Here is a 14,288-nt window from a genome sequence, read left to right as displayed (position 1 = left end):
TGCCAGCCAAATCCTTACTGGCTGTGTCCATAGCATCTCATTGCCCATCACTCACCTTTTAGATGGTGCAGGAGGTGGCTGCCAGTGACAGAAGTACTGGCATTTCTCATCAGCTGTTGAACATGTGGATGTCACTAAGCATTTTCTACTGGCAACATTGTTTAAAAAGATAAATACCAACTTCAGTTCATGAGCAAAAACAGTCCCATTAAGTCTGCAGCACTATAAAAAATATAAAATATAAAAATATACCTCCTTTTCATGGGTATCTCCATCAAAGTAATTGCTAAACCAGACATGTTTCAATGAGTTTTTTATTTCATAGTAAAAACAAAAGTTTGTTCTTTGAAACAGATTCCTAGTTCCAGATGTTATTAGCTCTTCCAATTAGATACAGTGCCATTTTTTCCATTTAAGAAAAAAAATAATGCTGCAAGGAAGATTTTTCCACCAAGATTCTTTCCTCAATGTTAAGTTTCACAGTTCACTCTCAGAAGGACTGCTGAAAACAATTATTTCAGTACAGTTGCTTGTTAAGTTGAACTTTTTCTGTGGTTAAATATAGTTCTCATATTGTACAGTTCCAGTTCTGGTGAGAAATTAGTCATCCTCTTTTTCATTACACACAGTTTCTGACTTCCCCAAGAAGGCTGTGCACAGCACACCAAGTGAGCATTCTTTTTAAACCTGCAACCAAACCCAACTCCTTCCCCTTTGGAAGCTGCAGCTCTTCGTGCCACTTCTGCAAATGAGGCTGAGTTGAAGTTACACCCAAACAAGTTACCAGCCTGACAGGCAACATCGTGTAAACAAAAGCATTTCAAAATGCTCGTACAGACAGCAGATGTTCTTTCATAGATAACTTATATCTACAGTCTGCTAGCTCTGTGAACAGGAGCACTTCAGAGCCAGCTCTATTTATAGGCATAATGCATTTTTCAAAATAGATTCATGAGACAAATGGTCACTTTACCTAACATGACATCAAAGACTGCTTAAAGGAGCCTTTGACACATGCATGGTCCTGTAAACCAATAAATATCTCAAAACAAATGCTTGCTGAGCACCTGTAACTACAAATACACAACATACAAGAGTAGCAAAAGCTGTTGGTTTATTCAACTACAACAGTGACTTGCACTAACATGACAGTATGACACTTCCTTCTTCAGCAGAGCCCATGTGTGAGCTAGACAACCTCAAATTCAGGTTTTCTTACATGCTGTTTTCTGTTGGACACCTACTACACACATAGATTTGATCTACAAAATTGATAAAGACTACAAGTACAATTTTTAATCCACAGTTGGACAATATTCAGGTTTGTTCCCGTCTTGAATATAGTCACTTCCTCTTCTAAAGAAATTACACTGTAATTAGAAAGTGGCAGTGAAGCACAGGACTGCTTAAACACTTGTCCAGGATGGGTTGGTACTAAACCCAGAAGCATTAGGAAACGCTGTTTGTAGAGGAGTAAGGCTCAGCCAAACAGGTGTTGTACTCACTAATCACTGTGCTGTCCAGCCCTGACATAGTATATGGGGAAAGGGGGAGCTCATCCTTAGTAACAGACATAACTGGGCACAAGATGTTAGCCTTACAAACCACTATCATCTCCACCAACAGCAAACAGATTAAGAGATTGCAGTAAGTAAAAAATGCCAACAAAGAAATTAGCAAAGGACACTAACAGCTTAAAAACCTACAAGCTAAACTAATTTACATCATGTCCACAATGATCTTATGAATGCTCTATTCATACTTCCAGTATTGGGGCTCTGCTGAAGCATTTCATTATGAATACATTTTTTTCCATACATCCTTTTGTAACCTTCAAAACCAGTTTATGAAAAAAACTGCAATGCCTTTGAAAGGCAAAGAAACCAGCCAGTGGCTAGTCAAATTGTAGAAATAAGAACAGAAAAAAAAAACCACCACCACAGACACAGTTCTGTTTATACAGTATCTGCTACTGTTTCTAATACTATCTTAGTAATTCTGTTCTTCAGCTTCCCAGCAATTCAGAACAGATTGTTTTTTCTTCCCTAAGTGCCCTCAAGAACACAGCACAGAATCAGAATTCCTGCAGAGATCAGCAGCACCAGCTGCTGTCAGAGCCTGATCCCCGTGCTCCTCACCATCACTTGTACTTTTTCAAATTTAAAGTAAAAATTTTAAGATTTACCACGACAGAACAAAATGCACATACAGACACTAATTACAGAGAAATACAAAGGAGAACATGTAATATAATGTAAACACGCTGAACTAGATGAAAGTAATTTCTGAACAGCTCTTGGTCATGAAAACATCTGCATAACACAAGGTACTACTGTGGAGGAGGCCAGGGTGGTGAAGTGACCCCATACTGTGCAATTCAGCTTTTTCCCAAAAGAGCTCAGCACAGTCATGGGATACACTTGAGTTTCCTTGTATTCCTCTTCCCATTATCCTTCTGCTGTGCAGTCTGTTCAGCAGTAAAAGCAGGATACGCAGTGCCCTCAGTATCAGCGCACGCGTCAGGACAAACACAATCCTGTAAGCAGCTGTGTGTCAAGCAGGCAATGGAATGTTTTAACATGGGAATGGCTTCTACAGTGCATCCACACCGGCTGTCACTGGAGCTGTTAAGACTCCCAGTGCAGTAAGGAAAACAACTAACTGAAAATGCTTCATGGCAATTCCAGGTAAATCTTCAAATTACTTCAAGAAAAAGTAGTCATTTTCAGACTGACAGTTGTATCTCTTCTAGGAACTTCTCAGAATTCTTCATTATTTAAAAAAAAATTCTCTCATCTTGAGATGTAGAAGAGATAGGAACAGTATATACATGTTTTTAGAATAAAGTCCTTCACATAAGGAGGGAAATTCTACGTCTTCACAGAAGGGAGGCAGATCTAAGTCTATTTTGATTAACATCATTGTAGCCTCAGTTCAGTCCCATGCCTTGGAATTTGGCTGTTTCAGTGCAAACAAAGTAAGTCCTCAGTTCTCCCTTGCCTTTGACATTAATGAGTCCCCTACATTCACATGAGTATCCCAGCTCCTGTAGTATTTTGCTTGTTTCTTCTGTGACCTTTGTGTGAAAAAAATTAGAAACGCTTGTGAAATTCTTCTGATTATTCATATTAAAGCAAAGTTTCACAACCAATTAGAAATAATGCCTTGGACATTGCAAGGCTCATAGTTTTACCTGGATCTTGCCAAGCTCCCCTGTGCTCTCCATTCGGCTGGCAACATTAACAGTGTTGCCCCAAATGTCATACTGAGGCTTCCGGGCACCAATCACACCAGCAATCACTGGGCCATGATTGATCCCTGCAGAAACACAAGAAGCTGTCATTACTGAGGGAGAAAGGGATATGATTGTGTTAGCTGTAGCTTCAGGGGGGAAAAAACATCCCAATCTTAACTGCAGCACCTTTCCAGCCATCAGTATTAGTACTGTTCTATAAATATTCATACTGAGGCTCAGGAGATGTGAAGTGACTCACCAATGCAAAAGAGGAAGTCTAGGGCACAAGGCAGAATTCTTCCTCTTCTACTTTTAATATATAGAAATGAGCATTGTAATGACAATACTGTCTTTAGTTAACCGTCACTAACAGGGAACTTCACTCTACATCTGTATCTTTCCTTTCCTCCAAAGTCATCCAGCTGCACTCTTCCTGCTGCTCCCTCCAGTGATGAGAAAAAGCCCATCCGTGGAGGAGCGTGGCCTGTCTGAAAATCTGACCAGACAATACTGCCTTTGGCTATTCAGCACTTGGACCTAACCTCATCCTACCTATCTCTCACTTGTCTGAGCTGTGGAGTTCACATTCCCCACAGACAGAACTTACCAACACGTAGGCGGAAATTGTTAAAGGAATGTCGGTTGATGCCATCCAGTTTACTCATCAGGGCAATTCCATACTCCACCATAATCCCAATGTGAGCGTGCTGCCTTTCCCTATCCTGTGCAAGTCATAACACATATTAACGACCAAATTACAACACGAAAGGCTGTGTCAGGCTGCTACTCCAAAGCAGTATTAGAAGTGACTGGAGTGTTTAGAAGGATGAGACCACTCATCCTTGTAACTGCAGAACTGCAGAATTTCAAAACTCCATTAAATACAGCTGGGATATCTATGAGGCAACAAGAGTGGTGTGATTAAATTTTATAACAAATTAATGTCTGTCCTTCATGGTTTCAGCTTTAATTTTACATATTTTGGGTACATTATTATATGCACCTTAATGTCATACAGAAACCTGCTATACTGAAAATGAGCCAGAGAAATTAGTGTTAATTCTTCTGGGTAACAGTTTCAGACCTAATGTGGCACTTAAGGATTCTCCTTCTGTGCCAGTTCTCAGGTATCAGAAAAAGCCTACTGTCCAGTTCTGAGATGGCCTTTTCTTTGGCTCCCATTCTTTGACTCCCCTATTTTTAGAGCCCTTCTGTTACACATCTAGGAATGTTAAACTACTGGAATCAAAGATGAAAGATGTATGTAAAAGGTATGCTGGGATTACAGACTGAATACTTTAATTCAGAAATAAAATGGAACTAGGAGATAAATAGTGAATTCAGGAGGAGACAATACAATTTTGTCATCTTTTTCCACGTTTCAGGAAATCACCATTCATTATATACTTTTTTGTATCATGTTACATTTTGTTACTTTGAACACGCCTAAGCACCCACAGAATACTGAAGAGCAAACATACCTGGTTGTTCTCCTGGCCTGGTGTAACACTGAGACCAGCTGCTGCCATGTAAGTGCTTCCAATTGTTTTTATTTTTTCAACACCACTAAATTTAGGTTTTAACAAGAGCTGTTTGAATGGAAAGAAAAAAAATTGAGACTTTAATACCATATTTCAGTGTAGTATTTAACCAGAAATCTCATACTGTCTACCATAAGCATTAAACATCTCTAGCAATACTATCACTCACATGAAGATTAGATAAAATACTGAGGGTTAGTTTCACAGTTTTGCTCTACCCACTCACAGGAGAAATGAAAGCACTACTGAAATAAAGTCTTTAAAGTCAGACCTTTCAAACCGTACTTCTAATGGATTAGATGCTGTATTTGAAAATCCCAGCCAGATGGGAAAATATCTTTCAAGATTGCAAGGCTGAAGTCAGATTATTAGCACAGCATAAAAATGTTTTTTCCCCACTCTAATGCTCACAAGATCTAGTAAAACATTTATTTTGCAGTAAGTATGCAATCCAGTGCATTTTTGACAGAAGCTTAATTACCTCATCAAAATCAGCAATGATTTCATTTAACAGCCTCAAGCATTCCAAACCTTCTTTATTGACATCACATTCAGTGTAGAACACCTTAAAATCTGGTACCGATGCAAACATGACACAGACACAGTCGTAGGATTGATGGTACCAGTCCTAAAGGAAAGCAATAAACCCACACATTGTCAGCAGCCACATTCCTCCCACAGGTATTCACACTCATGATAATTGTTTGTAACCAGTAATCAAATTACAGCTTTCCTATGAAGTCAACCACATCTCTTATTCTATCAGAAACGCTAACAAAGTGGATTCGCCTAAGGAAAAGCTAAGATTCCATAAAGAGTTTAATCTTAAACATTTCACCTTAAACATTTTCATCTACTTGACCACTATCACTCTTCTGAGACACAGCATTGTTCTCTGTGATGACATGCAGGCAGAATGAGATTGCTTTTAAAAAAATCATTATCAATGAACTTCTCTCTGGGAGATACTATCTGCTCCTCAACTCGTTTCCCTAAAAACTGTGACCTATCCTCTCTGGTAAAACTGTGTCTTTGGAAAGCAGTACATCTCATTTACATATTTGCCAAACAAACTATGTCCTGAAGCTGAACTACTAATTCTGAGAACAGATTTCAGGGACTGACACTAGAAGTATTCATTTGTTTGAGGCCAGCTGGTTAAGGGGTTCTTGGGTTTACAAAGGTCTTGGAAAACAAACAAAAGGCAAAGACTGCAGAAGTTTAAAGCCTGTGTTCTTTTTCACATCATGTGTAATATATATCACAGAAATCCGATTTACTCTCCTTCACATAGGAGAGGCTCAACACACCTCATTTCGTTTTTCTCCAATGAAATATGCAGCAACGTGTGCTGGAAGTACATTTTCCAGCAAAAGCCTGTTAACATTCTCCATAGTTTCAAATTGTTCATGTTCTTTTTTAAACTTATTTTTCCACAGACAATCCAGTCGACAGTAATAGTCAATCTGCAAAGAGATCAAATATGATAAATTAAATCCCTAAAATAACTCACTGAAAAATATGAGGCAATTTTCTCAAGAAATGTAGTAGCAGTAGTTTCTTCAAGGCCTTTTGAGTCTATATAGTTATGAAAAATGTGCTTTGAGAGCGAAGGTCAGAAAAATACAAAGCAGCCACTAAGACTAAATGTCATTTGATACCATCAGGTGTATTTGCCAAAATGAAACTTTAGTAACATAATTATTTTTATCTTGAATTGCTATGTTGATTTCGAATGAATACTGATATATAAATTCAGATAGATCAAAACTAGAAGAACCAGGAAGTTCTCACGTCTGTGATGCAAACACTGTTGAAAACTAGAAAAATGTTCCCATCCTTTCAAAGTAAAAACTCTTTCATTACCAAAAACCCATTACAAGTGTGTTATCTGCAAGACCAGAATATTAAAAAAGATAAAAATATATACTAATTTAAAGCACAATTTCAAGGAACAACACTTTTGCATTTCATTTAAATCAACTTGCTGCAAGTAAAGGAACTAGGCAATTGCATTTTAAATACATACCTGTTTTGCAAGTAAAACTAGGGTTATGTAAAACAGGACCAGATATAAATTAGTCATTATCCTTGGTTCTTTGATGAAAAACCTGAAAATAAGAAAGCAATACAAAGTCATCTGTATGCTTAAAGAAAATCTGCATGCTAGAGGGTTGGGGTGGGAGGTGAGGGGAAGAGGGTGTCTGTCCAGACTTGCACCACGGTGTCACTGTTCATTTGTGCCAGTGGCTGGCTGGGGACAGGTCCTGTCCTAACAACAAGAAAGGATTATCAGCCAGTCCAACACATGGAATGATGCATTTCACATCTCAGCACCCTGGGTGTTGAAACCTTGTTCAGTAGCTGTTACAGTGAGATGCTCAAGTAAACATGGCTTTATCTTAATGGAGCCATCTTAATTTCCACCAGACTGAGTTTCAGCTCCCACCCCACACCACCCTACAAAAACACAGCCAACACACCTTGAGGTAGGAAAAGAAACTTTCTTATTTGTGGAAGGAAAGACAATAACAAATTAAAAACCTGAATTCCTAAGACAAAGACAGCAGTTAAATCATACCTGTATCTGAATCACCACTCATATTTCATAGTAATATCAGTCTTACCACATCTATTACTTTTTCAAAATGCAAATTAAGTTCTCATCATATGAATGATTAAGTTCACTCAAGCTTTTTTAAGGTGTGCTGACAGGTTACAGCCCTTGCAAAAATAAATTTATTCTAATCTTCAGCGATGAGACTATGCTGAGGAACCTGAGTAAGACTTAAAAACTAACAATAAAACCTTTGCATGTAAGCCTCTCTCTTCAGTGCTTTCAGTTTCTGCAATTAGATCAGTTAAATTGCTGTTACTTTGCAAAATACCTGCACTTAAGTTAGGACATGAAGAGCTCACCGTCCTATTGACTACCAAGCTTGAGCCTCAGACTTTTAGCAAGGCTTTTCTTCATAACTTACCATAAGATCAACCTTACTATGACATTAATATTCTATACACTCTAATCCTTAATATAATCCAAGGCTTCTAGGGATCTCAGAAGCAACATTACAGAATTTTTTCAGAGAACATATCCTTTGTTTAAAAAGTTTATGTAAAGAAAGGTGAGACATGGTCTAACAGGATTTCCATGTTGTTAACTTTACAGAATGGTTTGCAGTGTCTGGCTTACGTGATTTCGATATTTCAATATTCCAGTAAGTGCACAAAAATCTAACACCTCCTTAAATGAAACATAAAAGGATGAGAAACTTTACAGTGCACCTGGTACTGTTGCCATAGTTGTCTTTGTGCTGAAGGGTATTAAAAATGATGAGGTAGACAGTCACAGCAATGGACAGGAGGAGAACTTTGAGTTCGAAGCTCATTTGAAGAAATACCGAGCAGGCAATGAACCCCAATATACAGCAGTAAGCATAATACTGGAAAAGAGGAATGTAAAGAGCCTTTGCATTATCCAGAACTTATGTCTAAGAAATGTTCAAACCACAGCAAATGCTCTGCGTTCATGGTCACTGCAATTTAAAGCAAAGAAATTACAATCACTTAAAGTTTTATTTTTAATGGCACTAAAAGATTGAACTTAATATTGATTTTAGTTTACTTTTATAATTTGTTATGGGTAAACAAAAATATTTAAACAAAAAAATTAATGTAAGCAATGCCAGATAAAAAATGAAGTGTTGAGAATTTATCTCCTGAAGTTTATTAATTTAAGCAATTATTTATTTAAAGTTCAAGAGTAATCTCCAGTAGGTTCACAGTCCATAGAACCAGTGCTGAACCAGCAAGTCCAGCACTCTAATGCTATTTGGACTGTGCTTTCCCATTGGAACCTAGAGCAGACACCCCATTCCCAGCTCCCACTCCAGTAACACGGCAGAGACCGTGACTGGTTTTCCAGTCTGAGACACAGCTCCTTAGAAGAACTGTGATGCTAATAAGCACTATCAAGCTGTGGCCACTATCCCCATTACGGAATTACTGAGCACTTTGCCAGGGGAATCCCAGCTCAGGCAGGGGTCCAAGGTCAGCCTGCAGCTGGCAGCACCAAAGAAGTGTGTGGTGCAGACAGGACTGCTGCCTGCAGCCACGGGCACAGGTGTGAGGTGCTCAGCTGGCATACTTCAGTCTACAAGCAGCTCCAGAATTACCTCAGCTTCTGCTCCTCAAGAATTCATTTCTCTTTATGCACAAAGAACAGTTTCCCCACCTGTAATAGCACAGGCCTACTACAGAACTGTGAGATTCTTGGCTAAATAATTAACATTTCCACTGAAGTGAATGAAACCAGAACCATTTATGAGGCAACTCCTAATCAGAGCCCATATATTACACATTATACCAACTCTGTCATCCTAAAGACATTAAGTCTACCTCCAAAAGATACTGAACACTCTCCCTCAAGCCAAACCTCTGAAAAAAGAACCACTATGCAGAGAAGCCAAGAGAGGTCTGTCAGCCACTTAAGCCCTTTTACTCTGTAAACACACTTTACTGGGACATTTGCAAGTACAGCTCTCATCTTTCAGACTCAAACATTATCATCACCTGTTCTGCTGTTTTTTTCCTTAAAAATTTAGACCTACTTCTCAGTCTGAAATTTCTAAAAACTGCAAAGCCATGCTTTACTTAGGGCAACAACAGCAGCTGTATTACTTTGATTTCATGAAGAATTTTTCTGCTGTCAGATATCTAAAACAGCTTCCTTTTATACAGCAACAGAACCTGCCATTTGTCAGTAATATGCACAACATTCAAAGATCAGGCCTAAGTGAGATGCATTCACTACTTACAGTTTCCTCTATGCAGGAATGAGTTGTGTTTCCAAAAGCCTGATTTACAAACATGCAAGAACAAAAAATTACCAGGTGAGCACAATGTGCATTTCATATGTGTAACTCATAATTTGTCATAAGCACCTGAATGAAAGGCTCCTCACACAACTTGCTGCACATAATTCAAAAATATGTCCATCATCTAAAGGGGTGGCCAGGTGACAAAGGAACGTCTCAAACATTTAGATAAGCTCAAAATAAAACACTACTTTGGCATTAAAGACATAGAAAGTGAAACCCCCAGAAATAATACTTTTGTGTCACTAGTAAGTGCTGAATTTACCCTTACAGAAATGCTGGAGAACACCTTTCAAATATGCTGAGAGACCAAAATAAACCAAAACTTCTATTTTATACATGAATACTCCAGTCTTCTGAAAATCCCTAAAGGATGCACAAGAAAGCTATATATAAAAATACAAAATAGCCCTTAAAACTGCCTTGTGTCATAAGCAAGTCTTCATATTCAACAATTTAAAAAAACCAAAACCCTATCTTTATAAATAAAAAGAAAAAAATTTAAAATGTTGCCATCCACCTCCATGATAGGAGTTGGACTTTGATGATCCTTATGGGTGCCTTCCAATTCAGGATGTTCTATGATTCTATGTCCACCATCCAAGACTCATTTCATTTTAATCCTAGAAATTCAGATGGTACTCTACTCACATAGGTGGTAGCACTCAGGTCATTTGATCCAGTAAAATTGGCAGGTTTGCTCTTTTCAGTAGTCTTGATTTATTGGAGGGAAAAGAAAAAAAACCACAAAACACATCAATAAAACCACCATACAAACTTATTAGCAGGTAATCACTGATATTTTTTTCTCCATGAATTTTACAAAGAGTGCTGATCTGGTTGTCTTTTCAGTGCTACTGAATAAATGTTGAAATACAATTGCACCCCATGTAGGTGTATTAAACATATATGCACAAACAAGCTGCAAAAAGGTTAAAATTTACTTATTTTCTAATTGGGGGCAAAGGTTTACATTATGGCTATGTTAATTTAGCAGCTATCGGGCACAAACATGTGGTTTTGTCTCACCCCCCAGTTTCACAGCTGCTGTTCCTGTTTTCTTTCAGTCTGTCTCTGGTGGTGTTCACATGACACCACTGTGAGTCAGCTCAAGGACCTAAGCCAGCAGAAAAAACACCCTACGAAAGAAAATTAAGCATTTTCTGCAGTATTGCTTTCAGAATGAACTCCCCATGGAATCAGAAGAATGGTGAGGCAAACAAACACTTGGGATCAGGAGGACATCAGTTTTAGTATCAGTTTAACCACCAGTTAAATGGAACTGTTAACACACAGAGCTTGTTTAAATAAAAAACAGCACAGTTATTCAAATGTACATGCCCCAGGTGCAATATAATATTCAAACTAAATGTAAAAGACAGATGCCATTTCCACCTTATTCCAGCAGTACCTATCCTCCATGCCTTTGCTTTTAGAAGAGAGCTAAGTTATACTCTTCCCTCCCTCATCCACATTACTACCTGTCAGTGCAAATACCACAGTGAACTGCTTGAAGTGCTGTCTGCCACTGCCAAACATTTAAAACTAAATTAAATTAGGAAAACATCTTAATGATGAGGGTTACAATCAAGAGCTGTTATAAGTGTCATCTTGAAAACAAGAAAAGTTTGTAGAACTGAAGTCTATCATTCGTACTTTCAGTTCCACAAAGTAGGAGCTTTTATTTTTAATGCTTTCAACTTGACGCCACGCACGATCCCTGCAAATCAACTTGTGTTGTAAATCAGGCATTAGAAAAAGCAGCAAAAACTGGTACTTGATGAAAAGAATGCAGGAAATTACTTAAACTGTGGATTTTACAGTAAGTTCATCAATTCATGTGATTACTTACCAAGTTAAAAATGGCTATAATCAGCAAGGCAGCTATAGTGATGACTGCTAAAGGCAGCCTAAGTAAAGGCATTGTTTCCACCTTTTCTGAGACAGCACACAGATGGCGCAGGAGAGGCCACTGATCTGAGCAGCACTTCTGTAAACACAATTAATTCCTTCAGTAACAGAGATAACGCTTTGATACAGGGGAAGAAATATTTCTAAATATAAAGTTGACCTTTTTTCTGCAGGACAGTGTCAAGAGCCTTCACTGGAATTCTAATTTAGAACTTTAAATCTCCTCATTCAGAGTCAATGTCTAACACCTTTCCCCAGCTAAAAATAGAGACAATGTTTCCTTTCTTCAAAGGGGTTGGGTGCTAAATTTTTTCTGAATTTGTGCTTTAAAAATACAGAACTATGATGTTTGAAAGTCCTAGAGAAAAGTTAATAAAAATGCAGTAAAAAATTGTATTTTTGTAGTTATAGAGCTATAATATTATATTTGGAACTACATTTTCAGATTAATAAATCAAAACCAACCCTAGACAGTCTCCATTCTTGCCATCCCTATGTCCTCCATTTGTTGCTATAGAAAAAACATCCAGTAAAGCATATAATTTTAATGACTGCAAGCATTATTCCATTATTTGGCTACACCAAAACACTCCCAGCATAAAACTAAAGTCTGATGCAACTGTAGTCCTAGAATTTTCCATTTTATCCATGTGTTTCTACATGTGTAGAAAAAACACATGAGTGCATATACACACACCCCTCTCTACAGACATATATGCAAAAATTCATGTTTATACATATATAAATACCATACATCCATAAAATCCATAAATCTGTCTAACCATACAATTAAATGAGTCATAAATCTTTATCCCATGTCCTGAGTGCAATTTTCTCTTGTTTTTTGCTTTCCCCTTTACACAGCTTGACCGTGGCTCTGTAAGAGAGTCTTTCTTTCCCTGGAGAGCTCCATCCCCTCTCTGGGTGCTGCAGTGCAGTGGTGCTGCATGTCCTTGCTCTGGCACAGTGCAGGTTTGATGAGTGCAAGGAACATTCTAGAATCCCTTGTCTAAAATCCCTTCCCTCTCCCCACCCTGCTCCCAGGCAGTTCTTCAACTGAGAAGGACTTTTTTTTTTTATTCTGTCATTGAACTCCTCATCACTGTGGGTTCTCCCTGTCCCTATATATTTGTAAACAGTAATTGCATGTGTTTAATAATGCAAAGAAAAAGGAACTACAAGTGCAAAACATCCCAATTGATGTAATGGTGAATTTGGAATTCTAACAGCCATGAAATTGTTGCCAATAAATTATTAATATGTTTGTAATTTTCATTACACTTAATAAATTATTATGAAAACTGATATTCTATTCCAGCCTATTTCAATATTGTTTCCAGTATAGAGAATAACAGTATTTACAACCAAAATTACTATTAATGACAAACATTAAAATAAAAATACATTTTAAAAAACCAACTCCATGTCCTCCCTCCTACCCATCTATTTTTGCACTCAAATAATTCTGAATTACTGTGAGAATTTTCAGACCAGACATGAAAATCTTTGTTTCAGACAATGGAATCTTCTGGTAACCTGAGGTTCAAGGTTCCTGTAACTCCTATTGAAATTACTAAAATTTCATCAGCCTAAAAGACAGACCAAGTTGCTGAAATATATCCATCCACTTTTGAAAACAGGAAGTGTTTTTTAAAAGTAAACTTACCAGACACTTCTCAGCAAAGCACACAAACAAAATAAGCGCAATGATGACTGCAACAACTCCAAAGGAAATTCCCAGTTCTGCAGTTCTAAACAGAAGAAGAAAGCACTAAAAAACTCAAGTTTAATTATGATTTTTCTTCAAATAGCACTGAATAATCGTAACATCACACAGGTTATGGTTGCTCCGTTGCACAATCACTGCTTTAAGAGATTCTGCTCCTGATGGCCTGAGCCACTGCCCTGTGCATAAACCACATGGAAACTGCACTGCAACAGCCATGAAAAACAAACATACACTTCAGAATTATCCATCATCTGCTTTCTTGGAGGTGTGACTAGCAGCTCAAAGTTCCCTCCTTGTAGCTCTACAGAAAAGGATCACTGAGCACAGTTTAACCAGCTAAATCCCATTTTCCTACTGCTCAATGTCCCTACAGTCAACTGTTCCTACAAAACAGTATTTCTTACTTAACTGACCTCCTCCCTGTGTGTTCTAAGCAAACAAAATATTAAAGAAGTATCTCTATTTTATTTTCATACTAATATCTTGGCTCTTATGCCAACAACATGAATGCAATCCTTTATCATGGGGTAAATTAATGTATGTTTCTTAAATTTAACCCCTCAGGAACTCCAAAAAGTTCAATGCACATGAGGTTCACTTTAGCTGTTGGTTAATTTAAATTATAAATAATTAAAATACCAGCACTTACTTTGGCATGATAAGCATCTGGATCACAAATATACAGAGGAACACAAAGCTGGCACACACAAAGTAACTCTTGAGTTTTAGAATAGGAATGGTGCGATACTGAAACACAGAGAGAACAAAGCATCAGGGTCATTTCAGGGGTGTTTTTTCTTAATTTTATTACATTCTTGTGATGACACATATATACAAGTTTATGCTGTATTATTAAAAATACACTAAAACAGAACTGAAGAAGACCACCACCAAAAAAGCCCAATCACTTGAACATCATTCAAGAAAAACAGCCTAGGCCAAAGGATATTTTCCAAATTTCCAACCTAGAGGGAAATCCAGGCAGTATGTAAAAC

At 37.7% G+C, this 14,288-nt stretch overlaps 1 protein-coding gene across 4 annotated transcripts in view; it reads right to left on the bottom strand.

Annotated features, from left to right (window-relative positions):
- Positions 1–296: 296 nt before the first annotated feature.
- Positions 297–14,288, bottom strand: part of ADCY7 (adenylate cyclase 7) — a 58,888-nt gene continuing 44,896 nt past the window's right edge. For all 4 annotated transcript variants that reach the window (XM_068202673.1, XM_068202669.1, XM_068202670.1 and 1 more), the window contains 13 exons: positions 13,943–14,040; positions 13,231–13,315; positions 11,506–11,643; positions 10,305–10,367; positions 9,594–9,632; positions 8,062–8,219; positions 6,806–6,887; positions 6,087–6,242; positions 5,258–5,404; positions 4,717–4,824; positions 3,843–3,957; positions 3,194–3,318; positions 297–3,076 (listed from right to left, as the gene is read on the bottom strand). In XM_068202673.1, the coding sequence (XP_068058774.1) occupies positions 2,930–3,076; positions 3,194–3,318; positions 3,843–3,957; positions 4,717–4,824; positions 5,258–5,404; positions 6,087–6,242; positions 6,806–6,887; positions 8,062–8,219; positions 9,594–9,632; positions 10,305–10,367; positions 11,506–11,643; positions 13,231–13,315; positions 13,943–14,040 (1,461 nt within the window). In that variant the 3' untranslated portion in view covers positions 297–2,929. The remainder of the gene's footprint in view (positions 3,077–3,193; positions 3,319–3,842; positions 3,958–4,716; positions 4,825–5,257; positions 5,405–6,086; positions 6,243–6,805; positions 6,888–8,061; positions 8,220–9,593; positions 9,633–10,304; positions 10,368–11,505; positions 11,644–13,230; positions 13,316–13,942; positions 14,041–14,288) is intronic.

This window comes from Anomalospiza imberbis, chromosome 12, assembly GCF_031753505.1.
Source record: "Anomalospiza imberbis isolate Cuckoo-Finch-1a 21T00152 chromosome 12, ASM3175350v1, whole genome shotgun sequence".
Lineage (NCBI taxonomy): Eukaryota > Metazoa > Chordata > Aves > Passeriformes > Viduidae > Anomalospiza > Anomalospiza imberbis.
This window is presented reverse-complemented; position numbering and strand designations above follow the sequence as displayed.